The sequence below is a fragment of the Lontra canadensis genome, unplaced genomic scaffold (genome assembly GCF_010015895.1).
Source record: "Lontra canadensis isolate GAN:19392208 unplaced genomic scaffold, GSC_riverotter_1.0 scaffold1, whole genome shotgun sequence".
Taxonomy (NCBI): Eukaryota; Metazoa; Chordata; class Mammalia; order Carnivora; family Mustelidae; genus Lontra; species Lontra canadensis.
In genome coordinates this window covers 60,551,340-60,574,251 of record NW_022630995.1, presented here as the reverse complement: position 1 = coordinate 60,574,251, position 22,912 = coordinate 60,551,340, and the positions used below count along the sequence as shown (strand labels likewise).

Sequence of the window (22,912 nt, the reverse complement as noted above, 5' to 3'; positions counted from 1 at the left end):
AAGTATAAAGTAATTAGAATGGAGGCTTACATTCTGGCATAGTTGTCTTAAAAACTCCAACGAGAATTATCTTTAAAAAAATTCTTCTAACAAAGGCCTACTTACTTATAAAGGGGAATGAATCACTGAATTCTGGGGGAAAGGGAAGCTCAAGTTTTTAGGTGAATATTCTCTATTCTTAATAACCAGACCAGAATTTGTATCTTCAGCCACTGGTCCAGTCACTCTGCAATTCCTTCTGTTCCCTGAATATGCTTTATGCTCCTGTGATGAGTGCCCTGAAGCGTCCTCCTCCTTGTCCAACAACCCCTGTGGGGCTGCCCCAGTGCAGATGTTGCTGACAGCAGCAAATGTTCACCTGAGAACTTTGAAGACCAGGCTGAAAAAGGGTTCCATGTGGACAGAAGTCAGTAGAGCCTGGGTTTCTTTTCCTATGAAACAGCTGCTCATATTTCAAGGTTCAGTTCAAATGATTGAGAGTTTCTTTGTTCATTCATTTTCCTCCATTTAACCGGTATCTCCTGAGATCCTCTTACGTCAAGGTACTGTGCTAAGTGCGGGGGCTAAAATGGTCCCTGTTCTCAAGAAGAGGTCTGGTATTGACGGATTGCTTCCTGCTAAGCACTATGCTCTGTATGTATTATCATAACAACGATGAGATTTTATAGCTAAGATAATACAGGTTCAGAGAGGGTAACTGGCTCAAAGAGCTCATAAAAGTTGGAGCTGTTGGGGCGCCTGGATGGTTCAGTCAGTTAAGCATCTTCTGCTCAGGTCATGATTCCAAGGTCCTGGGATGGAGCCCCAAGTCTGGTTCCTTGCTCAGCAGGGAGTCTGCTTCTCCCTCTCCCACTGCCTACTGCTCCCTCTGCTTGTGTTTCCCCCCATCTCTCTCACTCTGTCAAATAAATAAGTAAAATCTTAAAAAAAAAAAGTTGTAGCTGTTAAAATGGGGGTTATAATGCTCATCATGCAAGGGTATTTTAAGGATTAAATGTCATTCATTCTTCCATTTATTCATTCATTCCCATCTCTACTCAGGGAGACCTTCCTTGACTACCCTTACCCTGATTTAATGATTTTTAAAAAGTATTTATGACTTAGCATATTGTCTATTATTTATTTATTTGCTTGTTTATTTATTTATTTCCAGTCTCCTCCCACCAGTGTGTAGATTTCATGAGCACAGGGCCTTGGTTACTCACCACGGCGTGTGGGAGCTCATCATTGTGTCTGATCCGTGGCAGGCACTCAACCCATATTTCTTGAATGAAGTTGTTGAATGAATGATTAAAGTCTAGGTTGCTGCCTGTGTAAAGCGGAAGTGTTCAATATTTCATCCCTCATCCTGTTCTCCCAAACTCTCCTGGATGTGTTCTGGGTAAATGACATTGCCTGGTAATATTTGTTGTTTCCTTTGATTATCAATATTAACAGAAGCCCTCAAGTTAAATAGATAGACAATGTGAACCAATACTGCACAAGGAAAAATGCACTATAAACATTTAAAAACACGTTCATGCTCACTAATAAATGTGAGACAAATTTAATAAAAGGACAGTGAAATACCTTTAAAAATGTGATTAATAAAGCACTAGCCAGTTTTGGTGAGAGTCCTGTGAGGTGCACATTCTCGTACGAGGCTTCTGGGAGGGTAAATTGAAGCAATTTTTCAGGAAAGAAATTTTACAACATGTACCAAAGCTTTTAAAATGTTTTTACTCAATGGTTAAGTAAAATTATTAAAAATGCCATGATGAGGTATGATATATCTATAAAGATTATGCCATTAATGCTTGTTTATCACATGGGAAATCATTTTATAAGCAGAACTTAATAGGAAAAGAAAAAAAAACAGGTGTCTATGACACTGGGACTCTCTTGCATGAAATAGGTCTGCACAGAGAATGTGGACACAAAATGTCACATGGCATCATGCCTGGTATACCCTGAAACACCAGGAGTGATTCATTTGTATTTCTGCATTAAGAAAATGAATCATTAGCAAAAGTGTTATTAAAAATGAAATTTTATATATATATATGGCATTTGTATTTACAGGATATATTCATAAGCCTCTTATATGTAGGGTCCAAACAACCTTTCAAAGTAAAGCATGGTAGGGATTTTTAGGCCCATTTCACAGATGAGGTTACAAAGGACTAAGAGAGGTTGCTTGACTTACTTCTTAGCACCCTGTTACCAGCTGTCAGCATTGGGCCTACAGTCTGGGCAAAATGACATGTTATTATCAATAAGATCTGAGTCAAATTTTGCTTCTGGAAAAGGAGGCAAGCCTCAGGTGAAATGCCCGTGAGGAGTCCCCACTCCAACGCCTCACAGAAAACCTTCCCAAATGCTAGTCCTCTTCCCTTCTTGGTGCTCCTTCCCTGGGACCATGACTTCAGCAGTCACAGAAATCAGTTCCCCTACACCTTGCTGAACTCAGCGTGCTCATCACCAGCAAGATGCCTTGGGAATGAGAGATGGGGAAGCTCCTGGCTGCTAGGAATTGCCCTGCCCATGTTTGGGTCACATGGCCAAACCTTTACTCACTTTCTCCAGCCCCATCTGTGTGCACCAGGGATGGCGCTCCATGGGGACAGAGGTCTTGGTGTCTAAGGGATTGGGAGTGTCCATCATACGCTTGAAATAGCGTGTATCTGTGGAAAGAGAAAAATTTGAAGTCTTACCTTATGTGGACTCAGCACATTACAATTAACAAAATATATGCATATCTACAAACTCACTGGACAGATTAAGAGATTGAAGCCCAAGGAGTAGGACCTGTATTCCTCTTGGTACGTATGTGTAAATTCCAGAGTCTTTGAGAATCCTTTACTCTTTGAGAATCCTTTACTCTTCTCAGTCTCTGGGAACTCCTGCCCACCCTTCAAGCCCTGTGCTGTCACGCCCTTTGCAAATCTTTCTAGATCCCACCCACCAACACCCAACACCAACACTGTGGTTCTTCTTTCTGTATTACACACCTAGCATAGTCTATCCTAATTATCTGTTGATCTTTCTGCATCTGCCCCTAGATTGTGACCTTCCCGAGAATGGAGATCCTGCTTTGTTTATCTTTGTGTCACTTGATCAGTCCTAACACAGTAACTGCACATGGCTGGTACTCAGTAATTGCTTGTTGAGTGAATGAGCTAAGGAGTTTCATCGTTATTTGCAAGGTGATTCTTTCTGAAACAACTTCTGTAGACTCATCTCTGTGGGTCAGGCCCTCAGAAATCACAAGGGCTTCCTCCTCTTTTCCCTTACAGCCCTGTGCTGTATCTACAGTTCAGAGAACTTGAGTGTGTCCCAGTTGGGAAGAGGCAGGGTGGATGTGAAATTATATCTTCCTTACTCTTAAAAAGCTTGGCTTTGCTTCCATGTCCTGGGGCTACATACATGCTGGTTGCCTATAAAACAAGTCAGCCAAGTTGAAAAGTCTTCCCTTTCATGCTACTCTCCATTATGCAAAGTCTGTCTTAAAGTTCCCATGCTGCCCCACAGCCCTGCCTCTCCACCCTCTGCCATGCTCCCCGGTTGCTCCTTGGGCTCAGGAAGAGCATCATGATAGTGACAACTCATAGTTACAGAGTTCTGACTCTGTGCCAAGTCCCCTGTTGAGAACTTGAAAGAACTCTTGGAGGGTAAGTTCTGTTATTATGAACACCATTTTTAGGTAAAGAAAATGAATTTTTAAGACTTGCTCAAGGCCACACAGCAAGTAAGCCACAGAGGCAGGATTTTAGCCTGGAGTTGTTTAATTTGGCATCTGCGGCTTTAACTGCCGTGCAGTATTGCGTCATGGATGTGCATTCCCAGATTTTAGACACTAGATGTTACCTGCATATTCCGATTCCTTTATAGGCCTGGCTGGCAAAATTTGTATTGATGGCCATGCTTCTACCATGTGAAGCTCAGGGTCCTCATAGTCGCCATCCATGTGGTCTTTCGATCCATCCAGAACTGCCACAGCAAAGTTCCTTTCCTAAGCAGGAGGAAACGGTTGAGTGAGTCAAGGGAAGTTTCAGTCATAACAAAGGTGAGGGGCTAAAGTGATGTATAGATTCTCTTAGAAGAAAACCTGTAAGAATCTGGGCAGTTAAATTCTTGTGGTGGACAGAATCTTAAAGATGTCCTCAAATATTCCCATTCTTGGTTATTCAATCAAATAATAATCTGGGTACTGCTATTAAGGGACATTAAGGAGGTATTTAAGATTACTCATCGTCCGTCCTTAAAATAGGGATGTTATCTTTGGATCACCTGAGTGGATCAGTGTAATCACATGAGCCTTTCAATGAAGAAAGGAGATCTATTTGCAGATGATGGGATCTTGTATGTAGAGCATTCCAAGGAACCCACTAAAAAAATTATTAGAACTAATAAATAATTCAGCAAGGTGTCAGGATACATGGTCAATACACAAATTTCGGTTGTATTTCTATATACCATTAATGAGATCCAAGTCTGAACACTGGAGATGGCAGGATTGGGTACCACCCAGCAAGAGATGTAATCCCCATCACAGAAATTCTGGAATCTGCACCTATGTGTTGGGATTTGGATTCAGCATTGTGCTGTGTTTCAGCCCAGATGTTAATTTCAATGGTCTTTCATACAGAAAGATCCCTTGTCTCTCTTAAAATTCCCACTAAGAGCCCAGATGGCCATAGCTATGAATAACAGATCCAGTTACAAGAGATTGGCATGCACATCCCCCAGTTTGTTCTTCAGGATTAAGAACTTCCATCTTCCTTTTACAAATATAGAAACTGGGAATGGTGACTTCTGAAAACCACAGAGGTCATAGGTGCCATCAATAGGCAGAACCTAGGTCTTCTGCCACATCCACCTCCTCTAGAATCCAGTGCCGGGTATTAAAATTGTTCTGAGCCTAAGATGAAAGGCAAAGAATCCAGGGCATTCCTTGTGTTGCAACATCCATAATTTTTACTTTTAACCAGGGAGTGCAATGGCAAACAGTGTGAGCCTGGGCTCAGATCCTGAGTTTTTAAAGTTCCTTTTTGATTCTGTAGAGGGCATTTCACTTCTTCCCAGCCTATCCTAGTCACACTACATGAATTGGGCAGCCCGCTAAGTCTTTCTTTGGATTCCCAAGTATTTTATAGTCAAAGACTGAAGGCTTAAAGTCAAAGTTACTGCATTATAGCCTTCACCATATCTGTTTTTTTTTTTTTGTACATAGTAGATTCTTAATATGTGCTTGTTAAATAAGCAAGTACATAAAATAATGGATTTTAACTCGATTTAGTGTGCAATAATGGGTATGATTTAAAAATTTTCATTGATCCTGTAATTTCCCCAGTTAGAGATAATCTTTATTGGAGGCCACTTCAAATTTATTTTTGAATTAGATGATATTCACCCACACTACTACAATCACCCAGAGTTACAGAGTGATACCGGCAACCAGAAGTTAAATGAGACAATGCATCTAAAGTTTTGAGCAAAATACCTGATGGTATTGTATATAATAACCATATACATATATTAATATTACTGTGGCTGCTGCTGTGCTAATGACAATTGAAGGAATGCAGAGATAAAGCAAGGTTGCCAATCCTCCCCTAGAGCCCCTCTAATGTTTGTTAAGGACTTGACATGTGCTAGATGCTTTAGGTACGTTATTTCGTTGTATGAACACAGCAGTCTAGGAGGTTGTTTTATTAGAGTGGAGGGGCTTGGAATTAGAGGTTTGTGTTTAAATTCCAGCTCTGCAGGATTCCAGTTCTCTAGTGTATGTGAGCAAGTTGCTTACCAGCTCCAAGCACGACTCTTTTCATCATTGCTCTGCCAAAGCAGTTTGGCATAGGTAAAGACAATGTCCGTGATGGTCCCAATTTCCAGGTGAGCAGGAGTGCCGTGGGGACTCACCAACCCCTGTCTGGAAGGCCTTTTAAGCTTTCCATGGGCTCTAAGTAACTCTGCTTATTTGATGCAAAAGTACGTCAGTGTTCTCCATGGGAGAGCGTATAGGAGGTGGGCTCCCTGAAGACTAGGAGTTTGGCTTTCAGTGTGCTGCCCTGATTCCTATCGAAGTGCTCCTAAAGGAGACCAAGGCTTAAGCCCTACAAGAACTGGGGGCTCAGGCAATTATGAAGTTATAAAATTCAAGGGGCTCAGGTCTAAGAGAACAGGGACCAGCACAATGACCCAGGAGTAGGAACAGGATCGAAAGGGGGACCTTGATGACCAACAGAAAGAGGTTAGGTCACTGAACAAAGATGGAGTTGGGCCATTGGCACGGTTGCCTGGACGCTGTGCCCCGAGTAACCAGGTGTTACAGCTATGAAACCCTGCCTTCTTGGTCTGGTCTTAGGAGGAAAGCAGGGCTTGGATCAGGAATTCTTGGGTGGGAGACCAGACAGTATTGGTCTGCTTGGGGGCAGCATAGATCCAAGATGGAGTCACCCACTCCTAGATCTAAACTGGATCCACTTTATGACCTTGGGGAGGTTACTTAACCCCTCTGACTCACATGCTTAATCTGTAAATTGGAGATGGCTAAATCTGCTTTATTTGGTTGTAGTTGGAGATTAATTGAGTAAAATGTCCATAAAGGTTCTACTTTGACACTGCCCATGACACTTGCCCATGATAGATCCTTTTTCTCTAGTTAATGTACTGACTTTCGGTACAGCTGAGTGCCCAGGGCAAAGCAAGCCTGCCAGGAGGGGAACTCCGGGGGTTTTCACAATTGACGTGGCAAAGAGGGGAAGGTGGCTGGGCTATTCTCCCTCAGAACTGCACACAGAAGTGAGTTCTGACGAACAACTCCTTTTGGGATTTCACAGATGGACATTTTGTTGCAAGGGCCTCATTTACATACTATTACAGCAACTACCAAGACTCCGCAGAGTGCAGTTCCTCTGGGAAATCTTGGACCTGCTAGAAGAATCTGAGACAGAGATCTTTAGTCTAATCCCCTTGCTAGACTTTGTGGTGTCAGGGCACAGAGAGACACAAGGGGGAACAGCAACCATCACCCCAGGTCTGTAGAGAATCTATACCAGGCCCTGAGAATCTTGCCCCCAGGACTAAATATTAATATTTTGGTTTATCTCTTTCCAGAATAAGAAAGAGACAGAATGTTATTTTAAATATAATGACTTGCATCTATTTAATAATCTATTATCAACCTACTACTATCAATAGCAGGGGTTTTCTTAACTAAAACTCAGTCTTTTCTGTCCACAAGCCTCCTACTTTATAAAATATTTGTGATGGATTGATTGGTTGATTTGATTGACTATGCATGTGTGTCCTGGGGTGAGGATCTGTAGCTTTAATCTGATTCTAAAGAAGGCTTTCAAACAGTGAAGAACCAATGATTTTAAAGGCAAATTCTCTCTCTCCCTCTCATCTATCTACTTGTTCCCAATATTATCTATAGATATGCCAGTTAAAACTATTTAAATGATGTACAATTTAACAATAAACTAATATAACATTAGGTAGCTAAGTTCATGTTATAAATTTCAAATTTTCTTCAGTCATTAAAATTCTTGTCAATACTCTTAATGGCTTCATCATATGAATACATCATAATCTAGTCAATTTTTTTTCTGTTATTGAATATCTAGGATGATTCCAGTGTTTCTCTTTAACCATATTATTATAAAATACAAATGAGTATGTTTACATATTAATCCAAATTTCAGATTAGATTCTTAGTTTAAATTCCCAGCCATAGGATTATTGGGCTAAGGAAAGGGGACATTTTTATGTTGATTGGTTATTATGAAATGGCTTTCCAGAAAGTGAGTTCCAATTTAAGATTTCACCATGAGCCTTAGGAAGTGCTTCTCTCGTCTCCCCCTTGCCAGCACCATGTGGTGGTATTTTCATCTTATTTCATCTTTGCAGTGGCCATGTGAGTTAATTTTTATCTGCATTTCATAGCTGAGTAATTGGAAGACAGTTTTCTTTCTTTCTTTTTTTTTGTCTCTCTATTAATGCCTTATTATCCACTTATTTATTTTTTCCAGCTTAATTGAGAAATAATTGAGATACATCACTATGTGAGTTTAAGGCATACAGCGCAATGGTTTGATTTACAGTGTGTATTGTGGGAAGACAGGTTATACACAAGAACCGAAGTGCAGGTGTCTCTGCTAGGAAATCATGCTATTTGGCAAAGTTTGTTGGTGTTTTTGTTTCTTTTCTAATTTTTTTTTAAGTTTAAATTTCTTTAAATTCACCCAAGTACCTTGAAAAGAACCACTCGCTTTGTAAATGTCAAAGACTGACAAGTCGGGAAGGCTGACTTACCTGTTCCAGAAGAGGCTCGTTGACAGCCCGGTATTGGCCTGAGAACAGAAGTGGACCAAGTGTTACTGCAAAACATTGAGGAGAGTGCCTGGGTGGCACAGCTGGTTAGGTGCCTGCCTCTTGGTTTCCACTAGGGTTGTGATCTCAGAGGTCGTGGGATCGAGTCCCGCATTCTGTGTAGGGTCTGTTTGGGATTTTCTCTCCCTCTCCCTCTGCCCCTCTGGCTCAGGCTCTCTCTCTCTAAAATAATAAATAAATCTTAAAAAAAACAACAAAAAAACAAAAACACTTTGAAAAGAGTGACCCTTGTGTTTCTCCGGAAGTTTTGTGTTCATTGCCATTTATTTCTCTTGAAGGCGATCGCCTAAAATGCAGTATGTATGTCCGTACTTTCCCTTCTTTTATTATTATTATTATTATTTTAGTTTTTTATTAACATGTAATGTATTATTTGCCCCAGGGGTACAGGTCTGTGAATCATCAGTCTTACACAATTCACAGCACTCACCATAGCACATACCCTCCCCAATGTCCATCACCCAGCCACCCTATCCTTCCCCTGCACCCCAGAGGAACCCTCAGTTTGTTTCCTGAGATTAACAGTCTCTTATGGCTTGTCTCCCTCCCTGGTCTCATCTTGTTTCATTTTTTCCCTCCCTACCCCCTATGACCCCTCACCCTGCCTCTCAAAATCCTCATATCAGTGAGATCAGTGAGATCAGTGAGATCTGATTGACTTATTTCGCGTAGCATACTTTTCCTTCTATCTGCTGTTCTTGCAAAGCAAGGGCGATGAAAAAGGAGGCTAGACAATCATATCCAAACTAGAAAGGCTCTCTCCTTCTATGACAGGTCAGTACCAGGTTAGAAGGATCCCCGCCTTCTCTCCATCAGATGCACCCAGTCATGACTCCCTGGGCGTCTGGGCCCATGAGGAGGTTTACTTGCCCCTCCCCCACCCTCTGGCACAGCACTGCATTTTGCTGTAATTGGCTGGATGTCCGTCTCCTGGAACAGACTGGAAGTATTTCAAGGGCAGGGGGACAGGTACTCACTCATCTGTCCCTAACTCCAACATTGAACAAATGAGTTCTTTTTTAAAAAAAGATTTCATTGATTTATTTGAGAGAGAGAGAGAGAGAGAGATCAGGAGGGGAGTCGAGGGACAGAGAGAGAGGCAAGTAGACTCCATGGAGTGCGGAGCCCGATGTTCAGCTGATCTCATGACCCAGAGATCAGTACCCCAGCTGAAATCCAGAGTGAGACACACAACCCACGGAGCCACCCAGCTGCCCCGTGAACAAATGAGTTCTTGACAGGTGTTTGTTGAGTGAGTGTTGTTCATGTGAGGTCTGTCAATGCTTGACCCCCTCACTGGGACTTGTTTTATGGAAGATTACCTGGAAGTCGACTAGTGCACTCGGTCGATGCCCTGCTTTAAACTCTACCCTCAGATGATGCAGAACCGCTGAACTGCTCACATGATCTGCAGGGTTTTTTGCTTCCTCTAGACTTAATTTTCCTAAATTGCATTATAGTCTCATGCTGTTAGTCTGCATGCAGGAACATTATAAGCAGAAAATGTTCTTATCACATCCTCTTTATTAGCACACATGTGAGAAGTTTCTAGTGGGTCTCGGGAGTTGTGTGCTTCTCGGCAATTGGTTTGCTTTGATTTAATGGAAAACACTGATTTTACAAGAGATCCTATTTTCCTTCCTCCTTTGGCTGTTCAGAATCTCAGGGCAAATTTCTGGGCTGTGTCCAAGTCACGTAGAGGACTACAGGATGATTCGTATTTCTGCATCTTGTTCTGGCTTCATCATGTTCTTAGACTTTTGCCCTTCTACTCAGAATTCTTTTACCATACCAAAATATGCAATTAATAGCTGGGGATTTGTGTCAGCATGCCTAAGCCTTGTGTAGACTGTAATGTGTAAATTAATGAAAGTTTGGCTCGGTGGAAACACAGCTCTCTGGAATTTGCTTAGGACCAGTGCATCAGGGGCGTGTTAACTAGCCAAAGCTAATTTCCTTGAGATAATGAGCAGGCAAGAGCAGAAGTCTGTCTGCACCTGCCGCCCAGTCCCAGACCATCCCGGTGGTAGGACTTGCAGCTACCGCTGTTCTGGGGAACTGAGGACACCTTCCCTTCCCAGCACAATCATACCCCTACCTACAGCCCTGGTGGAGAAACCCACAGATTTTCCGTACCTTCACAGTAGCAACCGGCACCCTTTCATGAATTGAGTTACATTAATAAGGTCACCCATAAGGACCAGCCGGCCTGGCAAAAAGAGGCAAATGAGCACTGAAATTTTGGGGATCTACTCTGGCCCACAGGACCGAGGGAAGCATCTCCACTGTGTGATTCGGAGTTCGATACGACCTCATCTTAGGAAACTGTTCTCATCAGATGGGTTCATTATTCCAACACGGAGAGCTGTGGGGTCTCCTCCTTCACGAGCCTGCAGCCCGAGACTCTCCGGGATCCTCCACATAGGTTTCATGCCACTTCTGAGTCTTTGCTTGAGTTGAGTCCAGCTGGAGTTCCCACCTCCTCTGTGTTGCTTTCCATATTGCTCGGTGCCCTTTGAGACCCTCCTGGGGGTCTCCTCTCTGACCACTCTAGGTGACCTTAATGTCACAGAATTGTCAGGACAGTTACTTTCTGTCTCACTCACTGGGACACCTACATAAAAATAGGTAGCCTTTGATAACTTCTTTGATGGGTATGTACCCAGCAACCCCCCTTAAAAGATTTTATTCATTTATTTATTTAGAGAGCACGTGAGCCAGGGAAGGAGCGGAGGGAGAGGGAGAGGATCTCAAGCAGACTCTGCCCTGAACATGGAGTCTGACACAGAGCTCATGTCCTGAGCCCAAATCAAGAGGGGGACGTTTAACGGACTGAGCCACACAGGCGCCCCTGTCCTTAGCCGTTCTTTAGAGAAGGGGTTGTCTTTATCTGCTGCAGTCCCTATGTTCCTAACAATGCAGGTTTGGGATGTAATTTTAAAAGCATATTTTTAAAACTGTGATTTGGTTCATGTCACTTGTGGCCCATGGCACGCCCCGTGGAATCTGGATTCTCTGCCATGGCTCCCAGCCTCCAGCACGGTCTGGTTCCTGGCCCCTCTCTGATCGCACATCTTTCCAGTTTCTTCATCTCCTCTGAAACTAGCTACCCCAGCTTCTTTTAGAGTCTCTCCAGTACGCCAAGCTCCTTCCACCCCAGAGACCTGCACACACTGTGCCTGGAGGGAGCCTCCCTGACTACCAATCTTAGGTAAAAGTGAAGGAGCACCTCTCTAGTCCTGGGTCTCAATACTCAAGTGCCTCGAATGGCTTTGAAGATACTGCAAGGAGATGCACTGAGCCCCATTTCCTCTCCCTGTGGGCCCTTGGCTGGCACACATCTCCCAGTGTCCCTTGTGCCACATGGCCATGGCATTGTGCTCTAGCTGCCAGGACAAGGTGGATGCATGTGCGTCCCTTCTGGATGACCCACTTGACACTCTCCTTCTCGTGACCCTCTTGACACCCATCTAGAGAGAGAAGACCCTGAGGTCTTCAGGGATAATGGAAGCCAGTGCGTAAAAGGAGAGTGAATCCCAAATGAGCATTTGGGGAAAAGACTTCCTTCGATCCACCTTGGATTGTTATGTGAACAAGAAGTAAATCCTTATTGGGGCGCCTGGGTGGCTCAGTGGGTTAAGCCGCTGCCTTCGGCTCAGGTCATGATCTCGGAGTCCTGGGATCGAGCCCCGCATCGGGCTCTCTGCTCAGCAGGGAGCCTGCTTCCTCCTCTCTCTCTCTGCCTGCCTCTCTGCCTGCTTGTGATCTCTCTATCAAATAAATAAATAAAATCTTAAAAAAAAAGAAGTAAATCCTTATCTTATTAAACTACCAACATATGTAGTTTATGCATTATGGATGTTAGCTCTTCCTGATTAATGTACTTTTTTTGTTTTCCATTTCAAAAAAACAAAATCAAAAACCAAAAACAAAAAAAGTAAGGAAAGAAAGCAAAACCAGGCTCACAGTGCAAACCAGTTAGTTTCTTCACAAGCTTCTGTGGTGACGTCTACTCACACTGATGTCTGCAGACTGCTGACTTAGAAACTCTGACTCCCTTCCATGACGGAATGGGCCACGTTAGATAAAGTTAGAGAGAAGCTCGGACTATCAGCGCTTGTAAACACATCCTTGAACGGAAGCCTCTGGAAGCCCGAGGCTGGTGCATTTTAGTGCCTCTACTGGCACAGGGGTGCTGGCTGTGTCCCCAAGGGCTGGCTCCATGGGATGGTTGCATTTAAAGGAAATCACTGGCTGAAACAGTTCCCAGCAGGTCCCATTAAGAGAGTCTTGTTCTCTGGTGCAAGAAGGGAAGTGAAAATAGGGAGCCTGGAGTGCTTTAGAAGTTCCTCTTTCTCTGAGAAGTGGAGTCAGCGGGCTTTTCGGATGATGGCATTCCCAAACCAGTCAGGTTCCCTAAGCAGACCCAGCTTCTGTTTTCAATGCAGTCACAAGATTTTGGAGGGTGTGGGGGGGCAGTGGGGAGAGGTATGGCGAAGGTCAGCATTGGCTCTGGTGAGCCAGCTGGTCTTACTCAGCAATACCTGGTGATAAGGGAGAGGCCAGAGGGTCCCAAGGCCCCATCACTAGAACTCTGTAGAGGAAAAGGCTGTATGTCTCTCAATGTCCACTTCCCCCATCCGTCCTGGAAGCCCCGACCGTCAGCTGCTGACATGGGCACCTAGACCAAGTACTTGCTACAACCCGGTCTTCCTCGAAGTCCTATGTGCCCATGAGTCTAAGTTTTGGTAAATGGAAGAGGTGGAAAATCAATTCAGTTTTCAGGAAACTTTCAGAAGAGAAATTGTTGTGCACTGTTGATTTCTTCTTTTTCCTCCCTTCCACCCGCCTGCTGCCTAGAGCACAGCTCTCACTATTTTAGGCAGTGGGATTGAAGCTAATGCCAGGGAGAGAGCAGCAGCTCTGAGGACCTGGGGAGCAGAGCTGCCAAACAGCCTTGGAGGGCTTACCTCTGGACTTGACTTACATAGAAGAAAACAAGTCACAGTTAAGCCCTTGTGATTTCTTTCTGAGCATGTGTTTCAGCCTTTACTGTTTAATCTCCTCGAGGAGGTCAGCTTTGGAATTCACCGAAAAGGTGGCAGAGCTTCTGAAGAAAAGTCATGAACACATATTTCATGGATGCTGAATGAGAAGTTAGAAATTCTAGGTTCAAAACCTGGCCGTCTCTGGCCACGTGACCTCAGGTAAGTGCGCAAGCCTCAGTTAACAAATATCAGCTTGCAGAACGAGAAAAGGAGTGTCTCCCCCAAATAGCAGTTGAGAAATTTAAAGAAATAACCGCCTGGCAGTGCGTCCCCCCAATGAATGGCTGTTTCACATTTCAAGTTCAACGTCATGACCACATCTTTTCCATTCAGTCCAGATTGTGAGTCCTCTGCCTTCAGATCCGTATTAGGAACTTGTTTTTTACTGAGTTCTCATTTAAGGAAAAAGAAAAAAAAAAAAGCAGTGCGTTTTTCAACACTCAACTCTGTTGCTGTGGCTCTGTCCATTCTCCCCAGTGGTTCGTTGAGCACAAGCCGTCTAGCTGTGAGGCTCAGGGATTCAGTGACACGGCTGGTTGACAGCCTCAGCTGAAAGATGAAAACACTGCTCGCCCCCAGCAGGGACAAGAGTACTGTGGCAGATCTGAGTTCCACTCTGCTGACTTATTCCCTAGGGGTAATCTAACTTCTCTTGGGCTCGGTTTACCTAATCTACACTGTATTATCAGCATCTGACAGCTGATCAAATGCTTGGCACAAATTAGGGACACATTATGTTGTTAGTTTCCATTTTCTCTCATTCACAGTTCCTAGGTCTCGCTGATGTCATGGAAGAACCAGTTTTCAAAGTCTGGGCTCCAGACCTAGGGCTCCAGGTTCTTTTCTTTCCCTGTACTGCCTTCACCAGCGGTTGTCTTTTAGGAACTGCACGGTTTCTGTTGAAATTCAAATAAAATATTCTGAGATAGTCGTCATCCAGGGAATTGCAAGCAACTTCCTAGTGAAGACAGTCTTCATGGCTTCCTTTTTATTTATTGTTGCTTCAACCAGTGATTTTCCAAAGACAGCCCTAGCACTCCAAGGGGTGGAATTATCCCGGGAAGGCAAGGACTCGCTAGTCTCACGACAGACCCGTGAAAGCACAGACCTTGGAGTGGGCTTAAGAATACGCATTTGTGACTACTGTGATTCTGATACACAACACATTTTAAAGACAGCTCTGAATCGCTGGGTTTACCAATCATGGGCGATTTGAAATCCTGGCTTGGGCTTGTGCGAACTGGGGGAACACCTTTTCCCAGCAATTCAACCACCAACTTTTCACATTGTTTCTGTCTACTGATTTTGCCCATATCTTGCGGGAAAACCGGCCTCGGCGAAATTAGTACAAATGTTGCAATGTCTATAAAGGGCCAGCAGGGGGCATTGGATGCGCATGTATCCCGTTCCTGCCTTTCCTCCACCTACTCCTAAAATCCTTATTAATTTTTCTTTTGAAAGTGGGAAAAACCAACTTGCAAGACTGCTTTCCTTGGGAAACAAACAAAAAAACCCCCAAAAAACCAAAAATAAAACGAGTGCTCCTGGACAAAATGAAATTTCTTGTCCATTTAATTGAAATAGCCAATATATATCTTTATCAGGGTTTTTATTGTATACGGTGTCTTAAGAGAGAAGGACCACTTTCTAAATAGGGCTATCTTCTTTCATTTCCTTCTTTAATCAGTGGAAGGAGAGAAACTCCTGAGTTTATTTTTATGGAAAAACATGGCCCTATTCTCTGTAAATCAGCCTCACAGAAGGTATTGGTATTGACAGATTGTCCAAGTTTGGACATGTTTGGTGTTTGTCTTTTCCAGGCCTGGAATGAATATATATATATAGTATATGTTATGAATGTATATATGTTATATAATATGTATTTTATATATATATATATATATATATAATATTTAGCATATAAAATATATGCTACTGTAGAAAATTATAAGATACAGCTGAGGAAAAAAGAAGGAGGTAAAAATTACTATAAAGTCCCCCTACCAAGACACCCACTAAAAATATTTGATTGTAGCCTGATCACTCACACACACATGTGCACACATGATATAACCTCTGTAGGTCTGAGCACACTGTGTTCTTGCCTGCTCTGTCATAGAATAGCAGACTAGAACATATCCATGTCACTAGATATGCTTCAGTGTCATCTTTTTAATGGCTATATAGTATTCCCTCCTGCTGGAGCCCCACCATATGTTCAATTAATCCCATGGTAAAAAATTGCAAGCAACTTAAAAATATCTAGAAATGTTATAAATATTGTGGCAAACAGCCTGCTATGTGAATCCCAAGCATCCTTAATTATAACAGTTCTGTTATATTTTAATAGATATCTGTCCTGGTTCATAAAGGTAAATAGACTGGGATGGTGTGATTTGCCATTAATATTTTTAGCAGAATATAGATTCCAGTGGGTATGGGCAAGCCTGGGCAGCTTTATCTCAATCAGTTTTCTTGGGATTTTGATTTGTTTTTGTCCACCTCCACCCCCCCACCCCAGCTTCTGTCTCTTGAATGTTGTTAATTAAATGGAATACCCACCTGTCAGTTTTTCTCTGTCTTCAGGAACATGGAGAGGGAGCGAAGGGGGAGGGGTATGGGTCATGTGGTTTATAACTCACCAGCCCCTGCGTCAGATTGGCAATTTCCTTTGCAGGGGCCATCCCCTTTGGAAGGGTCTAGAGTACCCCCAGGACTCTAAGTGGGTGGTGGGAAGGGGTGAGAAGTAGCGAGCTGATGGAGGGAGGTGTATTTGGGATCAAAGACTCTGGTACAGTTTGGACGCATCTACCTTGAGAGAAAGCAACCTTTGTTAGCAAAGGACTGGGAAGCTTACTAAAAGCATTTTCTGTAAGAGAGATTCGAGCTGGGTGCTTGTTTCTTATCTACATTCATACTTGCAGTTTGGACTTTGCTTTTCTCCCCTCCTCGTGGCTCTTTTGGACATGCTCTAGCATGCACCGTATGAACCTTGGAGCTCATTAGCAGGTTGCATCACTTCCTATGATTTTATCCCTTCTTTGCACACTTCTTGTCTATTTTTCACTTTATTCTGTCTCTTTGCAGCCATCATTTGTGGCCACCAGCTTTCTAGGGACGTTCTATTGGACTTTCCCTGAAACAGTAGTGCTCCAAGATGAATAGTATGTACTTTTACTCAAACTTTAATGGGATTCAGAACTAGGCTCTGCGAAGAGATGCAAGAGAAGCATAAAATGAATCAATCATCTGCGCAACACATATTTTCAGGGGGAAGCCATTACATAGAATTCAGTTGTACCAGTGCTAAGGAATGGCCACAACCCTGACATTTAGGCAGACTTTCACCCATTTTCCAGATGAAGGAACTTGAGCCCAAAGGTACCTATGCTTCACAGCTTAAAAGTGGGGAGCCAGGGTTCCCCGTCAGCCTTCCAGCTTCCAAAGCTCATGGAAGTCACAGGCCAGGCTGCACTCCAGGAGCAACCAGAGGGAGAGACCGTCAGTGGCTAATGCCAGTTGGAACAGGCCAATAGTTTCACTGAAAGAAAAGCAGAAAAGAATGGAGGGAAGAGTAACAGAGCCATGCTGACATTACCACAGCTTAGGCGACAGAGGGCCCCTGACTCACCGGTGGCATTGTGCATTCGAGGCCATGACCTAGGGCAGGAAAGAGAACCAAGGTCAGTGTTAGCAGCCTGCAGGCCACACACCTTTCCCAGAGGAGTGACAACCACCACAGACATTTCCCAGATCAACCTACGAACGATTTCCTCATTTTCTTATTGTTCTAGATCCAAAACAACATCTTGTTATAGAGAATCCAGAAAATAGAAAAACGCAGAGTAGAAAACAACAGCGCCCCAGGTAATATTTTGGCAAGTCTGCTATACCGACGCACATGCGTTGATAAGGGTATGTGTGTGTAAACATACAGGTGTATAAAAGTAGCTCAGGAATGTATGGGCTGCTGATGTTAAAAATGCATTATCTATCTTTAGCTGTTATTCCAAGCATGATGTTTATTTGGATATTTATGTGGTGACATTTATTTGGTGATTTTATTTTTATTCGGTGATATTTACTTGGTGATTTTTGGAGGGGACGTTTAGGTTCTTCCTAGTTTTTATCATGGTGAATGATCTTTCAGGGAATACCCATGCTTGCATCTCTCATCTAATCCCTGAAATATTTCCATGGAGAGACTCCACCAAGTGCAGCGAAGAGGTCAGGCAATGGGGGCCACCCACGCCCCGTCTGTAGATCACTCAGTTGCTCTCCACGTGGGTTGGATCAATGGAGACGCTAATTCACAGAGCTGGAGGAGACCGTCTTGCTGGGTCTCACCACCCTTAAATCCATCCTTTGAAACGATCCTGCCTACTTGGCACCTGATTCCTTATTTTACCTGGTCTACTTCCTAGATGCCTAGTGAGACAGAATTATTGTTATTATCTTCCAAGTGGTTTTAGTGGATTTTTTCCGCTGTGAGTTACCTGTACGTGCGCCTGTCCATTTTCTAGTAGGGTCTTTGCTTGGCCACCACATTCACATTGGACAGCGTGCCTTTGGAAACACCTTTTGGTTAGATTTCGCGCAAAGATCTGAAAAACTCTGGGGCTACGGAAGACTCTGGAGGGTGCTGCTTCTGAGCCAACTTGTTTGTGCCTTTAATAATCCTGGGCCCCATGCAGCACCTATCCTCCGAGGCTCTCAAAGTACGTCACAGGGGCAATTAACTGAGCATCGCAACACACACCAGGTGTAAATATTTATGAGGCCTGGCTGGTGGCTGGGACATCGAGCACTGAATAGTTAAGCTGGGAGACAAGAGTAACCAGGAGACCACAGCCCTCCGTCCTTGAGTCTGGCTTCCTGCTTGCCCTTTGTCCTCTGCTGTTTTAATACTTGCAGTGGCCCTCTGGGGTGACTAACGCTGTCCTGAGTTTACAGATGAAGAAATGGGAGGTTCAGAGAGCTCCCCAACTTGCCCAGACCCACAGAGAGCGAGGGGCCTGACACCAGCCTGTTGGATCCCCCTGTCCTCTCTGCCTCCCTGACCCTGGCCCCAAGATGGTGGCGAGCCCAAAGGCAGTGTGCAGCTGTGGTCTCGGAGCCCTTGTGGTTAGCTCTTGGCATCCTTTCAAGCTGCCCGACAGTCTGCAGAAATTAACAGTAAACCAGCCAGGAAGGGGCAGATCACTTATCTAGGGCCTTGGAGCTTTCTCTTGACACTTTGAATGCATAGGCTCTTCCTTGACATCTTCGTCTTAGATCAAGACCTCTGAAGGTTTCCCAGACCTGCCACTCATGACATGGGGAATGTAAATGATATGCTTTCGTGACTGTGCTCAGCGAGCTTGATGGGAGTGTGGCAAGCCAGGCCCTTGCCTGGAGGCATCACACCCAGCACAGGCAGTGTCCTGGGCTTGGGGGTGAGGAAGAGGATGCCAGTCTCATTGGAGAGCCTAGCAAGAGCTTGGACTTTTAAGGTAGGATTCTGTCCTTCTGACCTTGGCTTCACCTGGTTTTTGGAATCAAAGACTGGTAATGCTAAAAAGCACGTCAGAGGCAATGTTGTCCAATTTGTTGTTTGAAGTTTTGGACACTCAAAGGCAGACCTAGGAGTCTTCTGACACCTATGAAGAGTGGAGCTTGTCTGGCACTGAGCGAGGCTCAGCTCCGGCTGGCTGGCTTTCCCCACTTTGCAGGTGCAGCTCAAGTTCGGAAGAGGTTAAGTAAAGTGGCCCAGCAAGCAATCAGTGGAGCCAAGAGCTGTCCCACTACTCTTATTATTTCCAAGCCTACAGCAGCCAGTAGAACACCCAGCAGTCCGTGCCTGGGAGCTTCCTCCTGATTGTCCAAGCTTCTCTGATCCATTCTCCCTCTCGGCGGGGTCCCTAAGGGTTGGGGCTCATTCATATGTCATATCCTCTGGGATTCTGCACTCCAGGGCCCTCTGTGCGTCAGTGCAAGCCAAATGAATTAGCAGAGGAAGCGTCAGCAGAGCCGGGAGCAGCGTTATTATTCCAGCTGGGCCCGGAAAGGGGAGAGGGAGAGGAGGAAGCCTGGAACCAGCCTCGGAGGGCCTGGGAAGGAGGGGACCCCAGAGGGGACCTGCACTCCACAGTTATGTCTGGTTGGAGTGCAGACTGGCAGCTGACAGTCTACCTGAAAAGGCTCCTGTGTTAACGCTCTTTGCAGTCAGACAGCCCAGGGTGATGAGCAAAAGAGGCTGCTGGCAAACTTCATGGAGATCCGATGTGTTCTTTACGCTCAAGAAAGCCCCACATGTTCGTTAGCAAGCTGCCTCTTGCCAGGGAATTACAAGGATGCTCCTTGGCTCCTTTGCATCAAGGGCATCCATAACATGGCCACATGTGGACGGGCCACACCTGGACAGGGGGATGGCTCGGCAGCCACCCCTCTGCTTTTCCCAGTCCGCGCTCCTTCCACCTCTGAGCCTCTGGGCAGCAAGCCTTCCTCTGCACCTCTGGCTTGTGCAGACAGGCGTCCACATGGTGGTGGTGGGGTTTACGGAATATGAAACGAACAAGACTGACCTCCGGCGGTTTGTGGTTTTCAATATTTAAGCCTTATTACAAATAAAGAATTTCAATCTCTGAATTATTTTTAATTTTTAATACTTCTTAATAATTTAATAGGCTTAATAATTTTTAACCTGGAAAGGGCACTAAATTAAACCCATCCCTCCTTTCCCCTCCTTGCCTTCTGGGAGAACCGGATCTGATTGGATAGGTGGGTTGCACTTGCGTCTTGCTTATCCATGGGAACAAAGTTTGGATGGTGTGTTTTTCCTGTCCCATAGAGACGACATTGGGTCCTGTCTCCAGGGTCAAGTTCCTGGTGTGGAGATAATTCCTCATCACCCCTTCGAGTGTGACGTGTGTGGTCCCCTCTCGGTCTCCCCAGGCACCCATTGCTGGAGCAGAATGCACAACAAGCCCCCTGGGAGATGGTCAGTGTGATTTCACCTGCCAGCCCACTCCCTGTCCCAAGCCTCCAAGATTAACCGGTTCAGCGCTACGTCTTACCTTAAGCACCATCTTGGACATTAAGAGAGTTCTTTAGACTAAAATTCGAATTTTTGTCAGACAACTGAGAAGAGTTGCTAAACTCACTTTTAATATAGTCTAAAGAGCAATGAAGGTGACTCTGAAGTTCTAAATTCATTGCCTTCCTCCCTCTGTTTGGATGCCTGCACCATGCTGGTAAAGGGCGAGCCTTATGTAAATCATTTCAGCAAATCTCCTGGCAACTCCTGGTGGACAGGAATCTTGATCTCAGTGTTAGGGCTAACTACCAGAACTGGTCCTTTCATTTTGGGGCTGGTTGGCTGAGGCCCAGGTTACCCCTCCCCCGAGGGTACAGCCAGTCTGTGGGTGGGGTACACCCTCCTTCCTCTCCAGCACTGGAGGGAGGTACAGGTTGGCATGAGGGTGCTGTGGGAGCTGAGTGTGGAAAGGCATGGTGTGCTCATGCCCAGAGAGTGAGGAACCAGCAGTGGAGCACTAGAAGGCCCGCGTGGTCCTGGAGGCAGGTGGAATTGGGTGAGATGCTGGGTAAAGCCTGCTCAGAGCTGCATTACAGAAAGGCCATGCGGGTGTGCAGCAGTCTCAGTGAGACTGAGTACCAGCCTCGACGGCGGGCATTTTCCCAGCTTCCCGTGTGGCCGTCAGAGCCCTTCTCTGCTCATGTGGTGCTTCTCCAGTGGAACTCAACACCCTATAAACCGAACAGAGTATAGCTCGATTTCTCAAACTCCCTTCCTCAGGGCCCCAGTCCCTAAAAGGGAAACCAGGCCCTGAATACAGAACATGCCTGGAACATATCATGTACTCACAAATGTGTGGCCAAGTAAGCATGAGTGAGAGCGCCAACGAAGGAATGAATGCAGGGTATAGGTGCACAGGCAAGCAGAGACTAGAGGGCGTCACAAGAGTAGGGCAGCTTAGAGATGCATGGTCAGCCATGTCTGGGTCTCTATGTGGACCACCTGCCCTGGCAAGGGCTGGCAGAGAGTCCACGACACGGGACAAACCTGCTCCACGCGTCCCACATAAACCCCTCTAGAATAGGCTTTCGTTTTTGTTACGGATCCCAGACTGGAGAACCACTCCCAACACCCACATTACTTCGCAGTAGATGAAACTCACACCAAGGTCAACTCAAGTCAACGCTCATATTTAATTAGTGAAAGAATGGACTCATTCTTGGTTAAAGGAATCCTTGATTAGTTTCAAGAATCCTCCTCTTTTCTATCTTATTTTTTACAAAACAAAACACATATTCAGGCTGGGCCAGTCCCTGAAAGGATCCTAGGGAAAAGTCTGGAAGTGTGAATGCTCACACCTCCCAGGACCTTTCAGGCTCGGGGGGCCCTGCCCCCTCATCCCCTCAGGATCCCTCTGAGGCCTGTGAGCCTCCCCCTACTGTTTGCTCTCCTAACACAGTAGGAGAGTCCAAAGGGAGTGTGGAGTTATAAATTTCCAATTTAAATCTCATTGTTAAAACTTGTGTTTTTTTCTTTCCTCGACAAGGACAGAACGCATGATCCCTCTTGTGTGGGCTCTCCATGTCCCTGACAAATACTGAAGGGTGAAAACAACCATATCTGGCATTTGGATAGGTTACACTGCAGAGAACCAGGGCTGTGGCTGCCTGGTGGGCCCTGTGTGCCCAGTTTAGCTCTGGTGCCCCTCCAGCTGGTGGACGTCTCCTAAGTCCATGGCCGCGACCCTTTCCCCTGCCCTCCCTGACTTGTTCTATCATCTCTCTGTGTCCCTCAATCCTTTCCTTCTGGTTAAAGCTCCTTCTACCACCTGTTCAAGTATCTAGTATGTGCCAGGCCCTGGGCATCGTACAATCCAATGGCCTCCTGGTGGGTCCTACCAGCCCTTCTTCCTCCCGTCCCTTCAGCAATGCTTCCTGAGCATCTACCTTGGGGAGCTCCCAAGGACCGGGCACCACACAGTAGTCCATACTCCCTCTGTGAAAGCACTTTGGGCCCTCCGTAAAGCTCTCAGCTGGCCACGTTTTAGAAAGATACCCCCCTTTCTGCCCAGCGAGGAGGGCCAGAGGGAGTGGTATTCTTAGGGATCTGTCAGTGCCATGGTTGCTCAGGGTCACTGCAGTGGTGTAGGGTGAAAGCAGAGAGGTCAAGAGCAACAAGCAGGAGGGAACCCTGACACTGGGTCTGTCTCCTGGGGGAGGGCTGCCTGCTCTGAGTGTCCTGCAGGGGGCCTCCTAGCATAGGAACAGGGCTGCTGCATCTGAAGGATAAGGACTGGCCCTCCCAGGCCCTGAGGAATTACAGCCACCTGTACCTTGCCCTCCCCTCCCCCAGCCTCTGGGGAATTAACTATTGCGGCACATATTCCTGGCAAAAGGGAACAAATGGATAGTAAATGAGGAGAGGGGATTGGGAGCATTGGAGTGTGGGACGCATGAGCCAATGTTAACTAGAG

The 22,912-nt window shown here is 45.3% G+C and overlaps 1 protein-coding gene across 2 annotated transcripts in view; it reads right to left on the bottom strand.

The window, feature by feature from the left end:
• Nucleotides 1-22,912, bottom strand: part of CLNK (cytokine dependent hematopoietic cell linker) — a 162,314-nt gene that overhangs the window by 53,419 nt on the left and 85,983 nt on the right. The window contains exons 4-7 of one of the 2 annotated variants that reach the window (XM_032854983.1): nucleotides 17,056-17,084; nucleotides 8,299-8,336; nucleotides 3,847-3,991; nucleotides 2,557-2,663 (exon numbers count right to left, since the gene is read on the bottom strand). In XM_032854983.1, the coding sequence (XP_032710874.1) occupies nucleotides 2,557-2,663; nucleotides 3,847-3,991; nucleotides 8,299-8,336; nucleotides 17,056-17,084 (319 nt within the window). The remainder of the gene's footprint in view (nucleotides 1-2,556; nucleotides 2,664-3,846; nucleotides 3,992-8,298; nucleotides 8,337-17,055; nucleotides 17,085-22,912) is intronic. The other variant, XM_032854973.1, reaches the window with a different exon arrangement.